This window comes from Globicephala melas, chromosome 21 (assembly GCF_963455315.2).
Source record: "Globicephala melas chromosome 21, mGloMel1.2, whole genome shotgun sequence".
In the NCBI taxonomy this organism is placed as follows: domain Eukaryota; kingdom Metazoa; phylum Chordata; class Mammalia; order Artiodactyla; family Delphinidae; genus Globicephala; species Globicephala melas.
The window spans coordinates 12,941,389-12,962,446 of record NC_083334.1 but is presented as its reverse complement, the minus strand read 5'-3'; the positions used below and the strand labels follow the sequence as shown (position 1 = coordinate 12,962,446).

The following is a 21,058-nucleotide window of genomic DNA, read 5'->3' as shown; positions in this document are numbered from 1 at the left end:
AGCAAAGAATCAGAGAATATTAAAAGGGGCCCTCCCCATTTACGAATGAAGAAACTGGGGTAGAAATAATAAGCCAAGCTCACACCACTGCTTCAGGGCAGCAGCAGGGTAAAAGTCAAAGCCTATTTCCAATGCATTACGCTAGACAACTGCGCAGGCGCCTAAGCACCCAGCGCGCCCCGCCCTGGGTTTGGATCCGCCCCTCGCGGGAGAGCGCCCTCCGACTTTCCGGCACTCGCTCCTCCCCTTCCTCGCCCCCTGGGGCGGGCCCTGGCGGCTGAGGAGCGCGGAAAACGTGCGCGGCGGACGTGGGGTGAGGGAAAACCCGGGAAACCTTTGGCGTCTCGTGTTCCCGTCAGGAACTCCTTGTAAGGCGTAAACTCCAGCTCCGCTTTCGCGCTGTGCCAGGCCGAGTTTTCTCTCGCGCTCTAGGACGGGGAGGAGCCCTGGCCCTGTAGGAAGCAAGCTCGGGAGGGGGCGTGCCCGCGTGCTCGGCCCGGATTGGCCGCTGGAAGCAGCGGGGGGTTTGGCGGGAACTTCGGAGCTGCGCCGGCGCAGTGAGCGGTAGGCTGAGATGGCCCCGCCGCGGCAAGTGCGGCGCTCGGGGTAAGTGCTGTGGCGTCTCGGGGCGCCGGGCTGGGGGTTAGGCCTCTCGGAGCTGTTCGTACTCCCTGGCTCTGCCACTGTGCAACTTGTCCTAGTGACTAACCTCTCAGGGCCTTGGTTTCCCCGTCGGTAAAATGGGAATAATAATATTCCCACCTTGGAAGGATTACGGTGAGGTTTAAAGGAGTCAGTTTAAAACCGTGGCCGGCGGGGAGGAGAGAACGTTGGCTGGTGTCAGCATTACTTTGTGTGGGTGAGTGTAGCCTAAAGTAGACTCCAAATATTTTGAAACTAACAAATAATGAGTGCCTACTACTTGCCAGACATTACGTTCTAGTGACGCTTACACTCTGGCTGGTAGTCAGTATTCTTATTTTCAAGACCCTGCTTGTTTTTGTAACACAAACCACAGACTGTAAAGCTAAACTAAATCTCCCGCCGCGGGGGCGCCAGCTGCCGCTTGTTTTTCTTAAAGAGGGCCTCCAGCCGGGATGAGTCAAGCATTTTTTTTTTAATCAAAAAGGGCTTGCATTTTAAAATAGGTTACAAAACTGCTCTCTAAAATGTTATTCTTCATGGACTCATGGGCACGTGTCTCGCTGGCGGCGTCTGGAGTGCATCCAAAGGCCCTGTGTTGTCCTGGCTGGAGGGGCCTCGGCGTGCTTCGCGCTCCGGCTGGTACTCAAGGCCTTAGGAGTTCCACCTGGGCCGTGGGAAGGCGGTCTGGAGAAGGTGCATTTGTAGATGCGGGTGAGGGTGCAGGCAGCCAAACAGCGTAGGGGCCAGGCTGGAGCAGGACGAAGCAGGGCAGTTAAGTAAACGAGACTAGGCTCCCGTGGCCAGTGGGGAGGAGGGTTGGGAAAGAATAAGGGGCCTGAAACTCAGCAGACAAGAGTGAAACTTTATCTGATAGGCCAGTGGGGTTTTTTCTCTTTCTCTCTCCCTCCCTCCCTCCGCCCCCCACACACGTATACACGTACATATTAACATTTTTGCCTTTGAGACTCCTGAAATCTGTTTATCCCTCCCCCTAAAACGCACTAATGCGCATACATCAAAATATTTTACGTATGTTATCACCGAGGTTTCCATCTTTTGGGAGCCTCACCTTGCTCCTAGCCTAAGGTGAGGAGGGAACTTGACAACTTTTTTGAGCACAGACAAGACAAGAAAGGGTGGAAAGAGTGGGTTAAGAAGTTGTATGATCTGGTTTCTCGCCCTATCACTTGGCTGTGTGACCACTGATGTCACTTAACTTTTCTGAACCCCAGAATCGTAAAGGCCGTAAAACTAGTATCTGCTCTACCTTCTTTTTTGGGTCTGAGAATCAAATAGAGCAGTGGTTTTCAAATGTGGTTCCACCGGGAACTTGTTGGACATGCAGACTCCCAGTGGCCACCCCAGGTTTCCTGAATCAGCAGCTCTGGAGTTGGGGCCAAGCAGTCTTGTTTTTACCAGCCCTCCAGGTGATTCTATACCTGAGGATTGAGAACCACTGCTCTAACAGTTTTCCAACTTTTTTTTTTTTTTTTTACTGTAATTCACAGTAATGATGTTTTACATCACAATGGGTACACAAACGTGCATGTACGCACACACATAATAAAACCGAAGGTTTAAGAAATCTTATGTTTTATATTCTCTTGTATGTATTTTTTTTAAATGCTGGGGGAAAACCTTAAAGGACATGATGGGGCAGTTGATGAAACTTGGATATGGACTGTAGATTAGATAATGATGTCAGTGTTAAATTTCCTGATTCGGAAGTTGTACTGTGACTACACAAGATAACACCCTCTTAGGAAAGACACACTGCAGTGTCCCCAGTTTACCATACACAGACACACAGGAAGCAGGTGAGACAAAATGTAAACAGTTGGTGAAGCAGGTAAAGGGTATACAGAAGTTTCTTAGAGTATTCTCAGTTTTTCTCTAAGTTTGGAATTATATCAAATAAATACTTGTTCCACAAAGAAATACTCGTTCAGACACTAAACGGACTTTGCTCTCCGCTAATGGGTGCCTGCAGGGCACTTTTGAAAGTCAGGGCCTGTGCGTGGTGGTGTAGGGCATCCCCCCAGCCCTGGCACCATGCCTGGACCACAGAGGATACTCAAAGCATAGTTCCTGGCGGGATTATTTCCTGCCTTACATATTTCCACTTTTTCTTCTGGTCACTATTGTCATATCTTGTTTACTTTAAGCTCCGTTGAAGGTACGCAACTTTATCCTTTTATCCTAATGCCCACTGGAGGGAGCCTGAAGGGCGGAAAGAGGGCAGCTCTGGGTTTGAACTGATGCAGATGCTAACGCAGGCTTCCCTCCTTCCTGGCCACGTGTGGCTTTGGGCAAATACACATCTGGAACGTGGGATTCACTTCTACCTTGAGGACTGTTTCAGAGCTAAATGAGAAAATGTGTGTAAGAGAGCCAGGCACGGATGGAACGGGGGTCCAGTGCCTGAGAAAGAGAGAGAGCTCTCTTGCTCGTTGCTGCAGAACGCCAGCCATTGCTGTTGATTGCGACTTGAGGGACAAGGATGACGACAGCGTTAGTTTTCTGTGTCCCTGAGGGCAGAGCTATGCTGTTTATACGTAGGTGTTATGAGTTGCCCTATAAAAAATTTAACTCAGTGTGTGAGAGATGGGTTCTACTTTCTAAAAGGATTTTGCCATTACCTGAATTCATCATGTGCACATTGTTAGTGCAGCTAACAAGGAATGTAGTTGGGAAAGAAAATGCTTGGATGAGGTGTAATTCTGGTGTTTCCCCAAGTTATTTTTAAGTATTTCCTAACTCTTGTGTGTGTTTTTGCTGTTTCCTAGTACGAGATATTCAAAGAACACTGTAGGAAGAACACATTCCACGAAAGATGTAAGTTATCTTTTTTATATTTTAATATAATTTTTCTCCTAATTGACAATACAAAATAACGTTTTATAGGAGACTCAGTTTCGTAGACTTGGTAAGCTCAGTGTTTTCTTTTGAAAAAGCATATTCCTTTTCCTCCTACTCTTTCCAGTATAATGGAGAAAATGGCCATTGCTAACGTTTTGAATCTTTTTCTGGGCCTAGGCTGGTTTCCTTTTCATTTGGATAATTTCGACATTTCGACATCGTTGAACAATTGTACAATGTTCTGTGTTTTGCTTTTGTCACTTGCAGCCATTTCTCCATGTTGTTACAGTTTTCCACAGTTTGATTTCATAATATTCCATTTAGTTTCACATTCGCATGGTATTTTTACTTCAGGGTGGAGTCTTAGAGTAAATGTCTGTGGAAGGCAGGTGCATTTGTTTAACCCTCTGGCTAGCTCACTTCAGAGTATTTTCCAGCGGCTTGTCCAACTGGCCTTGGAAATTCACATGAACGACCTCTGATAGTGCCTGCTTGGGGGTGCCCGGGCGTCAGGAGCTCTCCCTGCTCTGTGCCCTTCCCCTGGTTTTCTCTTTTGCACGGTCTCTCCCCTCTGCTCCCCTAACCCCCTCCCCGTTTGGAGGGGGCCCTTTTCCTCTCTGGAAGGGTTTCTTCAGCTTTCCGGTCCTCTTCCCTCCTCGGGAAGGCAGCTGCCTTACACGGGCCCATCTGCTTGGGGAGGATGGAGGGTGTCAGCTCCTCTTTGGCCTTCGTTCTACCCACACACACTCCGTGAAACATTTTTCCCTGAGGGTCTGTGAGTGGTAGTGTCTGTTTTGTCTCTCAGTTTTATTCCATCTCCTGTATATCTTCCAGGATTTCTGTGAGGGTCTGTTTTGTCTCTCAGTTGTATTCCATCTCCTGCATATCTTCCAGGATTTCTCATATTTACCTGTCTGTTAATCGCAGCCCTCCACATTTTCCAGAGCTACTGTGGATGTTTCTCCACTTTCTGTATGTCACCTTTCATTGGGATTTGAGGGGCAGTCTTTCTGGGGCTTATTGGTATATTGCCCTGTAAGCCCTCGTCTCTCTCCTGCAATCAGGAGTTTTTAACCTCTGTGTTTAGGAACGTTCATGGGCATGTGTCTGGGGCGAGGCCCACACGGGCTCAGGAGTTGGCAGGCTGTGGCCTGTGGGCCGGATCTAGCCTGCCTGCTGGTTTTGTAAAGCCCTGCGAGCTAAGGGTGGTTTTTATATTTTTAAATGACTGAAGCAAAGTCAAGAGTGTCTCATGCCATGTGAAAATATGAAAGTCAAATTTCAGTATCCACACAAAGCTGGATTGCAGCCCAGCCGTGCCGCTTCTTTCTGCGTTGCCACTGTCTGCTTTCACACTGCGACGGCTGCGCTGTGTAGTGGCACCAGTCCCCAAGGCCCGCAAAGTCTAATATACAGGTGACCCTTGAACTGGGAGGGTCCACTTCTACCCGGATTATTTTCAGTAGTAGGTTCTACACTATCTGCAGTTGAAACCGCAGATGTGGAACCCCGGATCGGGAGGGCCGACTGCAAAGTCACACGGGGGGTTTTCGGCTGCGCAGAGGGTGGGCGCCGCTGAGCCCTGCGTTGTTCAGTGGTCAGCTGTGTTTACCCCCTGTTCCTTCATAGAAAAGCTTCCCAACCCCTGCCTCAGATGATCAGAAGAGCCTCTGCCCCCCAAGAGTGTGAAGGCTCACTTCTTAGGCAGCGGTGATAGCGGGAGGATCCTTGCCACGTAAATCAGCTTTGTAATGTTCATTTTGGGAGGGCCAATTCAATGACTTTGAACTTTATTCACTTTTAGGAAGCTGGCCAAAAGCACAAGCCTACCGATGTATTTGATTTTCCTGATAATTCTGGGATCTCAAGCATTGGCAGGCTGGGTGAAAATGAGAAAGATGAAGAACCCTATGAAACCTTTGGTTAGTATTTTAAATCTTTATCCTAAAATCTTTAAAGTGGTTCAGGCAACAGCGTTTAGGCTAGTTACTAATAAACATATACAAATGCCTTCAAATACAAAAGCGAGGTTGTCTGCACATGAATACAATGTTCTGGGGAGTATTTGGTAATTTGAATTAATTTTTCTCACTTCTAGGTACGTTGGAACTAAGAACTCTGTTAAGTGTTGTCAAAGTGGAGCTCTCCTAGTAGCATTTGTCAACAAGCCAGCCACATTAGGACACCTGTTGTAGACCTTTATAACAAGAGGAATATAAAATATATTTCTCACTTCATACCTCCAGCAGTCATTCGGTAAGGGGCTTTAATTTAGGAAGGAGCAGAGGGATAATTTTTCCTTTTCTTAAACACACTGAGGCAGAGGATGCTTCAGGAGAGCTTCACCTGTGTTCCTTGGAGTGTTAGGAAGACAGGACTGGTACCTGCTGACCAGGGGTGAGTTGTCCAGACGGGACAGCTTCTGTCAGTGTGTCACTGGCCACTCTAGAGGCCAGAAATGATACAGAATGTGCGATGTGCGCCCACATCTAGAACAGCAGTAGTCAGACATTTTTTGCCAGAATAAGTTTTAAGGGAATTTTGAAAACATACAACTTCTCACGTATTTTTAACTTGGCATCTAATATTTCTAGTCTAATTTTTGTTAATAAAAGAAAATATTGTACATTTTGTAGGGTGAAAAGTAATCATTACCAGAATACCCCTTTTATTATGACTTGATAAAAATGTTTTAACTACTCATCTAAAAGAAAGAAATTAAAAAAATTGAGATGTAATTCACTTGCCATAAAATTCACCCTTTTAAGGTGTACAATTCACTTTTAGTATAGTCACAAAATTGTACAGCCATCACCATTTTCTATTCCAGAACGTTTTAATCACCCCAGAAAGAAACTCCATGCCCAGGAGTAGTCACTCCCTATTCTTCTTCTCAGACCTTGGCAACCGTAAATCTACTTCCTGTCTGTATGGATCTGCCTATCCTGGACATTTCATTTAAATAGAATCATACACTATGTATGTGGTCATATGTGACTTGCTGCTTTCATTTAGTGTAGTATTTGCAAGGTTCATCTATGTGGTAGTATCAGTACTTCATTCTTAAAAATTTTTATAGTTCAATAATCCATTGTGTGGATAGACCTCATTTTTTTAATCCATTCATCAGTTGATGTACATTTGCACTGTTTTCACTTTGTGGCCATTATGAGTTATCCTGCTGTGAACATTCATGTTCCAGTTTTTTGTATGGACATGTGTTTCTATGTCTCTTGAGAATGTAGTCGTCCCTCAGTATCCATGTGAGATTGGTTCCAGGACCCCCCGTGGATACCATAGTCCGAGGATGCTAAAGTTCCTTATATAAAATGGCATAGTGGGGACTTGCCTGGTGGTCCAGTGGTTAAGACTCCACACTGCCGATGCAGGAGGTGTGGGTTTAATCCCTGGTCAGGGAACTAAGATCCCACATGGTGCGTGGTGTGGCCAGGAAAAAAAACAAACAGAAGATGGCATAGTGTTTGCATATAACCTATGCACATCCTCCTGTTCACTATCAATCATCTCTGGGTTACTTATAATACCTAATACGATAGAAATGCTATGTAAGTAGTTGTCTGTGTGCAGCAAATTCAAGTTTTGCTTTTTGGAACTCTCTGGAATTTTTTTTTCCCCAAATATTTTCAATCCCTGGTTGGTTGAATCTGTGGATGCAGAACCCATGGATATGGAGGGCCAACTGTACACCTCAGTCATGTGGTGATTCTGCTTCAGCGTTTTGAGGAAGTGTTTACACGGCAGCTGTACCACTTTGCATTCCCACCAGCTATGTATGAGGGTTCCAGTTTCTCCACATCTTCATCAAATCTTGTTATTATCTGACTTTTTGATTCTAGCCATCCTAATGGGTATGAAATGGTATCTCACTGTGTTTGTGTGGTAAAATATACATAACAAAATTAACCATTTTAATCATTTTGGTGTCTGGTTCTGTGGCGTTAAGTGTGTACGTCGTCGTGCAGCCATCACCCCATCCGTCCTCAGGACTTTGTCCTTTCCTTCCCCTGAATGAAACTCTCTGCCCAATAGCCGACGGCACCTCGCTCCCCTCTCCCTCTTCTAGCTTTCTGTTTCTGTGAATTTGACCACTCGTGTGAGAGGAATCATACAATATTTGTACTTTTGTATCCTTTTTCTCATGTAGCATTATGTCTTTAAAGTTCATCCATGTTGTAGCATGTGTCAGAAGTTCCTTTTTTTTTTTTTTTTTTTTTGCGGTACGCGGGCCTCTCACTGTTGTGGCCTCTCCCGCTGCGGAGCACAGGCTCCAGACGCGCAGGCTTAGCGGCCATGGCTCACGGGCCCAGCCGCTCTGCGGCATGTGGGATTTTCCCGGACCGGGCCACGAACCCGTGTGCCCTGCATCGGCAGGCGGACTCTCAACCACTGCGCCACCAGGGAAGCCCTCTCTGTTTTTTTCAATAATACCTATTCACATGGATGTGCGGTAGTATCTCAGTGTGGTCTTGAGTTGGATTCCCCTAATGACTAACGTTGAGCATCTTTTCAGTGCGCTTATTGGCCATTTGTATGCAGGCACACCTTGGGAGATACTGCGGGTTCGGTTCCAGACCACTGCAATAAAGCAAATATTGCAATACAGTGAGTCACGAATTCTTTGGTTTCCAGTGCGTATAAAAGTTATGTTTACACTACACTGTAATCTATTAAGTGTGCAATAGCATTATGTGTAAAAAAACAATATACATTCCTTAATTAAAAAGTACTTTATTGCTAATCATCATCTGACAATGCAGGGTTGCCACAAGCCTTCAATTTGTAAAAAAACACAGTGTCTGCAAAGCGCAATAAAGCAAAGTGCAATAAAACGAGGTACGCCTGTATCTTCTTCGAAGAAGTGTCTGTTCACATCCTTTACTTGGGTTGAAATCAGGTTATTTAACTTTGTATTGTTGAGTAGTAGGAGTACAGCTTGTGTGACTGGTTACATATGGAGATTAAAAATTGGTCTGGTTTTCTTTTTTTCCCTTGTTATTCCCAGTAGTAAAGTAAATAAAGCCCTTTGCCTAGTTGAGGCCAATACAAAGTATATTACTAACTTTAAAATTGTGCAGTTGCTACGTTCATTATATAAGCAGCTGAAACGTTTAAATGTGAGAACGTTTAAATGTGTGCAGCACGCTAAAGCCTGAGAGTGAAGAGATGGGTGCTTGGCCGTTACCAGGCGCCCCTGCAGCCATTCACTCCACTCTGGTGGCCTCCTCCTTCCCCCGCCACAAGCCCAGGCCAGGCTGCCGAGGCCTCTCCTGTGACCCCCCTCTTCCTCAGCAGGTAGGAGCATCCTCCCACCAAGGCCATGTGGTCTCCTCTCCTTTATCTCCGTTTCTCCATTATCTCCTTTATCTTCATTCCAGTTAACTTATTTTTTTTTTTTAGTTTTGGCTGTGTTGGGTCTTCGTTGCTGCACAGACTTTCTCTAGTTGGGGCTACTCTTTGTTGCGGTGCACGGGCTTCTCGTTGCGGTGCACGGGCTTCTCACTGCGGTGGCTTCTCTTGTTGCGGAACACGGGCTCTAGGTGCGCGGGCTTCAGTAGTTGTGGCTCGCGGGCTCAGTAGTTGTGGCTCGTGGGCTCTGGAGTGCAGGCTCAGTGGTTGTGGCGCACGGGCTTAGTTGCTCCACGGCATGTGGGATCTTCCAGGACCAGGGCTTGAACCCGTGTCCCCTGCATCAGCAGGCGGATTCTTAACCACTGTGCCACCAGGCAAGTCCCCATTCCAGTTAACTTACGCTTAGCTCAAGGCTCTAGAGTAAAGGAGAGAGGAGGGGAAGTGCGGAAGGACTGGTGTCCCTCCCCAAAGGGCTAGTCGTCCACAGATGTCGAGTGCCCACCCTGCGCCAGGCACTCGGTGGGGTAATGGAGTTGCAAGAGTGGGGCAAGCACTCCAGACCTGAGTTTATTGTTCATGCTGTGTCTCCCAGGTAGATGTGTGATGCTCCATCAGGTGAGGAAAGAATGTCAGACCTCCTGTTTATCTTTTAGCTCATTTAAAAGTTTCCATATAATATATAAGGACAGTAAGGTTATAGCTTAACTATCCACGTATTTATTGGTGAAGTGGTTTACATTTTTTCTTGTTGAGGTGTGAGATCATAAGTAGCATATGTAATTGGTTTTGATTTTGTTAGCCATTTAAACACAGGTTGCTTTATACTCCAGTGTGAAGGAACAAACTTGAATACTGCTCAGACAGCCAGACTTCTGAATGCCCTTTTTAAAAAAATCTTTTGTAGACCCTCCTTTACACAGCACTGCTATATATGCTGATGAGGAAGAATTCTCCAAGCACTGCGGGTCATCTCTCCCCTCAACTCCTCAAGGAAAAGAAGCAAAAAGAAGGTACGGGTGGATCTCAAGCAACTGTTTACTCATGGTTAATGGTATTTCTGAGGCGTTCTTTAAGATACAAGCTTATAAAACCAAAACTCTTTAAAGATCTTTTGAGCCAACTTATGTTTTCCCTCAAGAAGACTGGGACGTGAAAAGGCAGTTTTTCAGTAATTGACATTACTTATAATAACTGTAACTGACACCTGATTATCCTAGAAAACATACCAGTGAAGGTGGTTTAGCTTTGAGGTAAAACAAAGAAGGAGGGGAAAGGTTTCAGGAGCATAGAATTTTAGATGATTTTGAGAGGTCCCTTTAATTTACAAATATGCTTAATTGTCACAAAAGATATGTTTTCTAGTTCAGGGTGGGAATAGGGAAGAGAAGCTGATAATCCCAAAGGAAATGCAGTCTGTTGTAAATTTCAGCTGCATGGTCCCTAAGCTGCATTGATTTGAGTTTTCAGATTTATGTGGAGGCCTGAGTCAGGAAAATCTGTAAAAATGACACCAGAGGCAACTCGAGAGCACATACAATGAAGAAGTCTTCAGTAGCTGCAGTACTAACTAAAAATTATTAGCTAGAGCAAATCCTTCACTTAAGGACCTCTGTTAGGTAATAGGTCAGTTCTAGTTACTATATTTTGAAAGTAACAAAACTGTATTTTTAAAACAAATATCCCACTTGGGCAGAAATCTAGATGAGGACATCTTTCTGAGGTTCTCTGCACTGGGGAAACCTTATGGTACTTGGTTATTTCGGAGACTCCAGTTTTTCTATGAGCTGTTATTGGAAATTGGTAACAAAAGCCAAATATTTGGAAAACTGCACAGTTCATTTTAAATGGTGGTGAATGTAATTTTTCAAGAAGAATTTTTGAATAGGTGACACATTCACATGGTTTAAAAATATTAAAAGGTTAATAATAGTCTTTACGTCCTCTCCACCATCACCCAGCTCCTGCATCCACTTCTTCCTTCTCCCCCACTATTAATTTCTTATATGTCTTTTCACAGTTTCTTTGTGCACATCAAAGTACGAATACAGAGTTTTAACCTTTTTCGAAAAGGCAGGATACCTTGCTACCTGGCTTTTTCCGCTCTCTGTATCTTGGAGATCTTTCCGTATCAGTGCATATGGAGCTTCCTCGTTCTTCTGTTCACAGTCGCAGGTTTTCCACAGTTTGGATCTTGCATAGTTTGTTTCCCCAGTCCTGGATCGACAGGCAGTTGGGTTGTTTCCAGTCTTCTGCTGTCACCAGCAGTGCTGTAGTCAGTAACCTGGCACATATGCCGTTTCACACACGTGCCTGTATTTTTCACATATGTGCCTATATTTCTGTGGAATGTGTTCATAAGGGAAATCCTCAGTCAAATGAAATATGTTAGCAGTTTTCATAGTTACTGCCACGTTCCCACCAGCGTGGTATCAGACTTGGAGTTTTGCCAGTGTGATATGCTGTCTCAGTCTAGTTCTAGTTTGTGTTTTTCTCATGACTGAGTTAAATAGCATCTCTTATATGTTTCACAGGTCCTTGAATTTCTTCACCCTCTTTATATCCTTTTTCCATTTTCCTAGTGTTGGTCATTTTCTTCTTGACTTCTGTGACTTCATCTGAACATGGGTGAAATTAATCCTATTTGTCATGGACAACTCCTGGCTTTCTGTCGTGTAAGTGGATTGAGATTGTGCCATTGAGTAGGACAGGGCTACCTAGGAGATTGAGTACTCCTGTCATCGTGAGGCGGTCATGAACTTGGTGTGGAGATGTTAGAGAGACTGCTGTGTACTTGGGTCTGGTGTTCCCAGGAGGGGCTGAGCTGGAGTTCAGACTGAAGTGGTTTGGTACAGGAGGTGTAGGCACGGGTGAGCGCTCCCAGGGAGAGACGGTGGGCCGAGAGGAGGCGGGGACCTGGGACCACCCTGCAAGAAAGCCTGGCATCTGTCCAGGTGGAGAAGGAGCTTGCAAAGCAGAGAGAGGACCAGTGGCCAGAGGGGGAAGGAGGAAGCCAGGAGAGGGTTTGTGCTCGGGAGAGGCGGGGCGGGTGGTGAGTAAGTGTGTGTCCTTAGGAGGACCAAACGCCAGTCGGGGAAGGTCTGAACACATGGGTCGGTTTAACAGTGTGGATGTCCTTGGTAATCTTGGTTTTGGTGGTGTGATATGTCCAGACAAAAAACTTTATTTGGGTAGGTTAGACCGGGCTTATATATGGATACAGAAGGAAGTCGGGGCAGAAGGGATGCACGGGGAGGGCCGCGGGTGGGGAGAGAGGGAGCGCACGGCAGCGTTCCCCAGGACTCAGGCAGCATCAGCAGCCAGGCCCCCGGGCCTGTCCAGGGCTGTTGGGTTCTTTGTTCCCAGATCTCCTCTCCTCTTTCTGTGTCCGCGACTCTGCTCTCACCCTCTCCTCTCCACCCTCCCCCGTCTTCCTCTCGTGGCTTTAACGACCCATAAGCTGCTGACCCCAGGTCTCCCTCTTGCCCAGCCTCTCCCGAGGCCCCAGCTGTCCTGCACCTTGGCCACGTTTCCCTAGATGCCTATAGGCACCTCGGGCTCAACAAAGCCGAAACCAAGCTCCATCGTTCCTCCTTCGTCTGGTGTCAACAAGCTCCTTTGGTGTTCTCTAGCTTGATGGCCCTGCTGTCACCCAGTCACCCCACAGAGCTGTCTGGGAACCGTTCCCGGTACCTTCTGTTCTCTGACCGGCCTCCTTTGTTCTGGCCTGTGACTCCCTGAGAATCTGCTTTTCTTCTCTCCGTACACCCTCCGCCTCCCTGTGGCCACGGCTCAGGCACCTGCTGCTGGTCCCTTCGTCTGTGCGACCACCACCACCACCCCCCGCCCCCGCTTCCAGTGCGTGTGTCTAGCATGGGGGCCTTAGGTCCCTCACCCCCAACCTGTAGGCGTGGTATGGGGGCCCCCTGTGTCTGTCTGGCTCCTCGGGTAAGTAGACCCTGAGGCAGAGTGAGAATTGAAGAGATTTATTAGCAACATCAGGGAAAGTTACAGGTGGAAGAATCCGGATTGAGCAGAGATGGCCCCAGACTGCAACGCAGCTCTCACAGCTCTGGCCGACCCCAGGTGGTGGGCAGCTCTGAAGGGAAGGCCGGGCAGCAGTGGCTGCCACGCGAGGGTCGCCCTGGTGCGGCAGCCGAGCACAGGCAAGTCTGAGCAGGACGCTTCTGGCCGCCTCGGAGCCTCCCCAGCCCTGGCCTTGGGCTTCTTCCATAGTGTTAGCTTCTCTTTAGCAAGACACTCGCTCTGTACTCTGCTTCCCGTACGTCGAACGGGCCGGGCTGTTTTACACCCCTGTGCTTTTATGTTTACTTTTCCTTCTTCCTTAAATCCCCTTCCCTTTGTTTCTTGGCCTGGAAAAGTGTTCTCAAAAGTCATCTCAAGTCTCATAACCGTGATGTGTTTCCTGATTCCCCAGCCATTTCTCCACATCTCCTCTGCACTCACTGTCTTTGGCCTTCCTACTAGTCAGTGAACCCATTAAAGGAAGGCTCCTCATTTTTCAAGTAATTTTATTCCTTGTACTTGCATTTTGAGGTTGGTGTTAAATAAATGTTTGTTGAATTGAATGAAAAAAATGAACTCTCACCAGAAGTTTAGGGTTATTTTTTCCTTTTCAAAGGATGAAAGAAGGTATTCCCTTTTCTATCCCCTGAGCATGGGCCTAGTGTCTGTGGATTAGTACAGATGATGGCCCGTACACCTGGGAGTGGTGACGGGGAGAAAAGAGCGGTTCTCAGACAGGACCATGAGGTACTGCAGTTACGGGACACTTACTTGCCTGCCAGCACTAAACTGATGTGGCCTGGGTGTGGGAAGGTGTGGGAGATGACCGGTAAATCTGGGAAGGTGGCAGGCCCACCCGTGACAGGTGGGAAATCTCCTTATAAATCGAGCTTGTTTTTGTGTTGGAGGAGCAGCATTTAGAAGACATATGTCAATAAAAATGAAATGTGTGCAAGATATTGATGGTTTGTTCTTTGGTACAGTTCGGACACTTCTGACGTTGAAGCAAGTGAAAATGAGTCTGCAAAAATTAGTGCAAAAAAGGTATGTAGGCGTGTTCTCCTATCTTAAATTGTAAGATATTTCATATCCAGTTAAGTTGGATGCAAATAGAGAAAATGTTCTGTAGCAACATTTTTCATAAAGAGTATATAATGTTTTAGAAGATTTTTTAATAAAAATGAAATATTTTTATATCTGAAGTGTTTTTCATTACAGAGATCTCAAATCCCTGTGTACCTTGTACCTTGTCAGTTTTCATAGTGTTCGTGTAATGTGTTTAGATGGTGGTTTACAAAGGCAGAGTGATTTGTTGGGAGCGTCTGCTTGGAGCCCTTTAGTCAAGGTTTCTCGTCCTATCCGCTCATCATGTTGCCATCTTCCTATTGCGTTCAGTCTTGAAGTTTAGAGATAAGAAATGTGGACTTTATGGTTATCTAATACAATAGGAATGATAAGCATCTGTACTTTCAAAACAGTAATGCTGTTTTCTTGACATAGCCAAGAAGAAAACTCAAGCCCATTAGTGATGAATCTGAAAGCACTGAAGAAAGTGATGTAAGAAGAAAAGTTAAACCAGCAGAGAACTTAAGTACACAACGTGAAGCTGTTTCAGCTACAGCATCTTCAGAACCTTCAGAGAAACCAGCTGAATCGGTCACGCTTAAAAAGGTGGGACCCCTTGGTGCCAAGCCCTCTGTTGAAAAAGAGACCCTGGAAACAGAAAGTCAACTGATAGGAGAGTGTCTGCTATCCCCTTGGAAAGAAAAAAAGTTGATAGAAAATGTCTAGGAGGAAAACAAAGCATTTTCTCTTTTTCCTTCACTTCTTTTAAAAGATAAGTTTTACACTTTTCTTATTATAAAAATAAGTTTATTTTAGAAAATTTGGAAGGTATGGACGGGCAGATAAAATCACCTATAATTCCATCACCCCAAAAATAAAATAACCACCACATTTTTTGGTCTATACTCTTCAATTCTTTATTGAGCTTTTCTCACCCTAAGTGGAACCATATCCTTGTCATTAAGTATTCTACATACCATTTTAATAAATGCATGACATTTCATTCATGAACGTGCCATAGTTTAATCTCTTACTAATGAGCAATTGTAATTTTTAAAATGTAAGTGCTTTGATGATTTTCTTTTCTAGCTAAATCTTCATGCACATCCTTGATCATTTCCTTAGAAGAAATTGCTATGATAAGATTTCTGGGTCATATGTATCCTACTTTAAGATTCTTTTTTTTTAAATTTTATTTATTTATTTACTGGCTGCATTGGGTCTTCGTTGCTGCGCGCGGGCTTTCTCCAGTTGTGGTGAGCGGGGGCTACTCTTCATTGCAGTACTCGGGCTTCTCACTGTGGCGGCCTCTCCCGTTGCAGAGCACAGGCTCCAGGCACGCGGGCCTCAATAGTTATGGAGCGCAGGCCCAGCAGTTGTGGCTCGTGGGCTCCAGAGCGCAGGCCCAGCAGTCGTGGTGCATGGGCTCAGCTGCTCCGCGGCACGTGGGACCCTCCCAGACCAGGGCTCGAATCTGTGTCCCCTGCACTGGCAGGCAGACCCTCAACCGCTGCGCCACCAGGGAAGCCCCTATTTTAAGATTCGTGACATATCAATATATAATATCTTTTAATCAAGCTTTTAATATGTCATAATATGCCGGCACCTTCATTTTGGCCCATTGAAATGGATTTCAGGCTTCTGAACTCCAGAACTGTGGGAGAAGAAATTTCTGTTGTTTTAAGCCACGAAGCTGTGGTCGTTTATTATAGCAGCCACAGGAAATAAAACATCACCCAGTGACTTTCCCTTTTCAGTAGCATGCTTTTGGGTTCTAGAATTTCCAGAATTTCCTTTTTTTTTTCCCATAGTTTCTACTTCTTGGCTGAGATTCCCTATCTGCATAATCATTAAGACCATCATTTCCTTCTTTGGACATATTTATAACAGCTGCTTTAAGGTCTTTGTTTTCTAAGTCAGGTAGAGTCAGTCCTCTGTATCTGCAGGTTCCACATCCATAGATTCAACCAACTGCTGATTGGAAATATTTGACAAAAAATTCCATAAAGTTCCAGAAAAGCAAAAGTTGGATTCGCCAGGCACCAGCAACTCTTTTCATGGTATTTCCATCATATTAGGTATTCTAAGTGATCTAGAGATGATGTAAAGTTTATAGGAGGATGTATATAGGTTACATGCAAATACTACACCATTTTAGAAAAGAGACTTTGAACATCAGCGGATCCCCATGGGGGATCCGGGAACCATCTTCCTTGGATATTGAGGGATGACTGTATCTGGGCTGTCTCAGGGTCAGCTTCTTTTGAGTACTTTTTCTGTCTGGACTATAGGTTACATCTTTTGTGTAACATTTTTAATCTGACACTCTTTGTGTATTGCACATTGTTGGTAGGTTGTTGAGGTTGTGAGTTGTGTCTTCTTCTGAATGCTGACTTTCATTCTAATAGGTATCTTAATTATTGGCTGATCATCTTGAACTGCTGTAGTGTGGTTTATCCTTCGTTAGGGCCAATCTGTGGAAAGCCTAAGGTGTCTTCCAAGCCTCTCTAACTCAGTGGGACTCAACCTCTGTAATAGTTCTCAGTAGCTGCATAACAAAATACCACAAATTTTGTGACTTCAAACAACATACATTTATACCTCACAGTTTCTATAGGTCAGAAGTCCAGGCTCACCTTAGCTGGATTCCCTGCTCGGGGTCTCAGAGGCTGGAGTCAAGGTGCCAGCCAGGACTGAAATCTCACCTGAGGCCCAGGGTCCCCATCTAAGATCATGCAGCTATTGGTAGAATTCTGATCCTTGCCGTTGTAGGCCTGAGGTTCTTGTTTTCTCTCTGGTTAAAGCAGGGTCACTCTCTGCCCTTAGGTCCTGGTCACGTGGCCCTCTCACAACATGGCAGCTGACATCTTCCGAGCTAGCCAGAGAATCTTTCCAGTCTGCTGCAGTGGCCTTTTATGAAACGTAACCTAATCGAGGGAGTGACCATCCCATCATATTCACAGGAGCCACCCACACTCAAGGGGAGGGACTTGTCCAAGTCATTGGGGATCTTGCTTACCACACCTCCCGTCTGTCTCCCTGGTGAACCTGGCCAGAGATTGGTTTTAGGCTTTGTTAGGGTGAGTCTAGGGCAGGCCTTACTCTAGAGCAGTGCTTCTCAACGCTCTTCCATTGTTGTCCTCCCTAAGAAGCCTTTTTAGACATTTTTCCTAACCATCCCCCGCAGTTAAATTTTAATATCATAAATATACTGTGTATCTGTGTATATACTAGGTACTTCGGAGGGTCACAAACCATTGTACTATCTGAGAGTTTCTGGCCTGCCCCCTTGGGAACAGTTTCACCCTGTTTGATATTGCATGATCTAGGGTACCGTTCTTACCCCTAAGTTGTGGTCTCTCCCCAAGCTCAGCTGGGTAGACAGCTGTTAACTAGTTGTTAACTAGTTGTTAATGAGGTCTCTGCATTTTCTCCATCTGATCTCCCCCAGAATTTCTTGTTTGTTACTACCTGTTATGTTCTTAATCCCACGATAGCCACGTCCCAGTATACTCTCTGTAGCCTCACGCGCATGTGGAGTAGGCGGTCAGGGGCTGTCGGGGACCCGCACCCAGACCTGTGCCCTTCTCCCTGAGCAGCTTACTGCAGGTCTCTGCCTCCTGCGGACGAGGGTTACCACTCTCTGCTGGGACTGGGCCTGCTGTGCTGCTGTGTCAGCTGTCCCCAGGCGTGCGGGAAGGCCGGCAGCCAGAGTCCACCTTCTGAGTCTCTCAGGCTTGTTTTGCCTGTTGTCCAATGCCTGAATGAAGGTGCCACCCCTCTCCCCACGTTATGGCTGTTTATAGCAAGAGGGCTAGTTCAGAAGCTGTTACTTCCTCTTAGCTTGGAGTAGAAATTGAGCTGATTCCACACATTATTATCTTAAATAATAAAAGTTCAGTTTCCTCCAAGGCACCCACTGAAAGTTTTAATTACTTTTTATCTTGAGGTGGTTTAATTTTTTTCAGCATTTCCTTATATTAATTTAGATAATTTATATAATTAACTATTAACTTAGAACAAAATGAGAATTGTAGCTAAAATACTGACAATGTCTGATAATACTGTCTTAATTCTGGTTTTAAGAGAAACTCCTCTTAAATAAAAATCTTTGCTGTGGTTTTTTTTTGTTTTTTTAAGAAAACTCAGAAAAAGAAGATGTTTCGTGGCAAAAGGAAGAAACCAAGAAGTGAAGCCACAGACTTGGGTATATAATAGTGTTTTATACATAGTCAATCATTCAAGAATTTTTTAAAAATATATTTCTTAATTTGATAAAGTAGTAAATTTAAGTGTATAAAATTGTTACTTTAAAAAGTTAAAAATATGTGACTTTGGAGTAACTGATTTTCCCAACATCATGAAAACTTTCAACATACAACAAAGGACAAAGAATTTTACAATATATATTCATAAACCCACTACCTAGATTTTACTGTCAAAATTTATTATACTTGCTTTAGCGCCTATTCATTAATCTATTTTAATTTTTCATAACATAGTATATACTCTTTTCATACAACATAGTATGTACTCTTTTATAGAAGGCTTCTCTCACTCAGCATAACTTTGAGATTCATCCATGTTATTTTACATCATTTTTTATTGACACAGTTTATTGAAAAATGGGAGGAAAATAAAGCATTTTCTCTCTTCAGTTCTTTTAAAAGATAAGTTTTATATTATTCTTATTATAAAAATATTTTAGAAAATTTCAAAGGTATGGAAAGGAAGGTAAAATCGCCTATAATTCCATCACCACAAAATAACTACCATGTGTTTTGGTCTTTACTCTTCAATTCTTTTACTGAGCTTTTCTCACACTAAGTGGGCTCAAGTCCTTGTCATTAAATAGTCTACAATACCATTTTAATGAATGTATAATATTTTGTTCACAAATGTACCATAGTTTAGTTAATCTCTTATTATATTCCTACAGCTATCTGAATCAATACACTCAGTAACTATGTGTCCTAGAAGTGGCCTATCGGGTAGATTAAAACTATGAAAATACAGTTAACAAAGATCTCAATCACCAGTAGTGTTAGATAAGAGCAGACTGTTAAGTAAAGACGCAGCAAGGTAATTAAAAGGCAGCAGTGCTTTAGGCTGCTTCAGCAGAAATGGGAGAACCAAGCAGACGGCAGTTAGAGGGTGAGGTACAGACGGGGGTTTGTGAGACTGACCGGGAGAGGAAGAAGTGAGCATGTCTCCTCCCATGTGCTTCTTCAAAAGTTCTCGCTATTTTTAGCAATTTGGTGGAACTACTTTCATTGTAGGCTTTTAGAACCCTGGACCTAGAGCTAAACTGTTGATAATTAGTATATTAAATTGACTTATCCTAATGTTGTAGATACTTCCGACTGTGTACCTATTTGGTGTTTAAAAGAAAAGAAAACCAGTGACATCATGGAGTTAGATGTCGTTTTGTCTGCATTTGAGAACATCCTCCTAGAGTATAAGTAAGTCTTTTGATATTGTGATATATGTACCTAATAAATTTCCCTGGAAATAGCACTTCTACTCACTCCACAGCTTCTGGTATGTAGAATTTTCATTATCACTGTTTTGCATATTTTTAAACTTCCATTATGATTTTTTTCTTTAAGCCTGTGAATTATTAAGTAGTACGTTTTTATATGTCCAAATATGTGACTTTTTAATTTATATTTTTGTATTAACCTTCCATCTTAAATAGTTACAGTCAAATTTCATGGACTCTGGTGATACCTATTTTTGAAATATTGAGGCTTCCTTTATGGCCTGGCACATAATCTGTGGGAAAGCTGTAATTAGTGGTTCTATGTAGAATCTCTAATTATTGTATCTATGTAGAATCAGTATTACTCAGTTTTTCCTGGTACTTCTATCAATTTATGCTATTTATATAGAGAGATTATTTTATTAAGACATCATGTTTAAAATTGCTCTTTTATTTATTATTTTATTTTTGGCTGTATTGGGTCTTTGTTGCTGCATGTGGGCTTCCTCTGGTTGCAGCAGGTGGGGGCTACTCTTCGTTGCGGTGCATGGGCTCTAGGCACGCGGGCTTCAGTAGTTGTGGCACGTGGGCTCAGTAGTAGTGGCTCGCGGGCTATAGAGCGCAGGCTCAGTAGTTGTGGTGCACGGGCTTAGTTGCTCTGTGGCATGTGGGATCTTCCTGGACCAGGGCTCAAACCCGTGTCCCCTGCATTGGCAGGCGGATTCTTAACCACTGCGTCACCAGGGAAGCCTTAAAAATGCTCTTTTAGATTGAACATTTTATCCTTATGTAGTGACCCCTTCCATTCCTAAAAATGCTTTTTGTCTTAAAATCTATTTTATCTGATACTAATATGTCACTAGATTTCTTTTGCTAATATTTGCCAGATTTTATATTCTTTTAACTTTTATTTCCAACCTTTGTCTCACCTTAAACTTTATTATTTCTTATAAAATCTTTTTAAAATCCAAAGTGTCCATCTTTGAATTCCACCTGTTGACTTCAGCCCATTTACATTTATTTTAATTATCCATATATTTAGAAGAATGTACTGATCCACTGTTTTTACTTAAAAAATTTTTTTTTTTACTTTTTGATGTTTTAAAATCCTGTATAACTTTTTTTCTAAAAAAATAGAATTTACAACTCCCCACCAATAAGGTTAGAATTTTGGCAAGCTCTCATGTCTTAGTCTTCTCACCCTTACCCCACCCCAAAACCCATCACGTTTATAATACTTAGAGACTTTAATTCTGGGAGAAGGGCTATCACAGTTGATGTGAAATGGCTTCTCTTACCTGTTTCAACGTGGGTTCTTGACTTTGAACTTGCCAGGGTACTGCAACTTCTCAACTGGTTTCTGGAGTTTTCATAAAGGCTTTTCGGGCTGTAGGTAGTTGTTAAGTTGGTTTCCCTGTGGGGTTTCCTATTCCACCGTCTTCTGATATCACTAGAAATACTCCATTTTTTTTTTTTATGAAAACTTCAAAAATCTGTATTCAGATGTGTAGGCCTTCTCTAATGTTATGCTTCGCTTCTGAAGAATTAGGCCATGGGTTTAGTCCCCTTATGCTGGGTGACTTTTCCTCATGGATTTGCCCCAAGAAAAAAATA

The 21,058-nt window shown here is 44.0% G+C and overlaps 1 protein-coding gene across 2 annotated transcripts in view; it reads left to right on the top strand.

Moving 5' to 3' along the window:
* Positions 1–267: 267 nt before the first annotated feature.
* The window catches only part of CENPU (centromere protein U), a 32,978-nt gene continuing 12,187 nt past the window's right edge, over positions 268–21,058 (top strand). Inside the window, exons 1-8 of one of the 2 annotated variants that reach the window (XM_060291359.1) lie at positions 268–606; positions 3,432–3,480; positions 5,309–5,426; positions 9,779–9,884; positions 13,881–13,941; positions 14,398–14,568; positions 18,112–18,169; positions 19,316–19,424. In XM_060291359.1, coding sequence (XP_060147342.1) covers positions 575–606; positions 3,432–3,480; positions 5,309–5,426; positions 9,779–9,884; positions 13,881–13,941; positions 14,398–14,568; positions 18,112–18,169; positions 19,316–19,424 — 704 coding nt within the window. In that variant the 5' untranslated portion in view covers positions 268–574. Of the gene's footprint in view, positions 607–3,431; positions 3,481–5,308; positions 5,427–9,778; positions 9,885–13,880; positions 13,942–14,397; positions 14,569–18,102; positions 18,170–19,315; positions 19,425–21,058 lie in introns of both variants that reach the window. The other variant, XM_030831027.2, reaches the window with a different exon arrangement.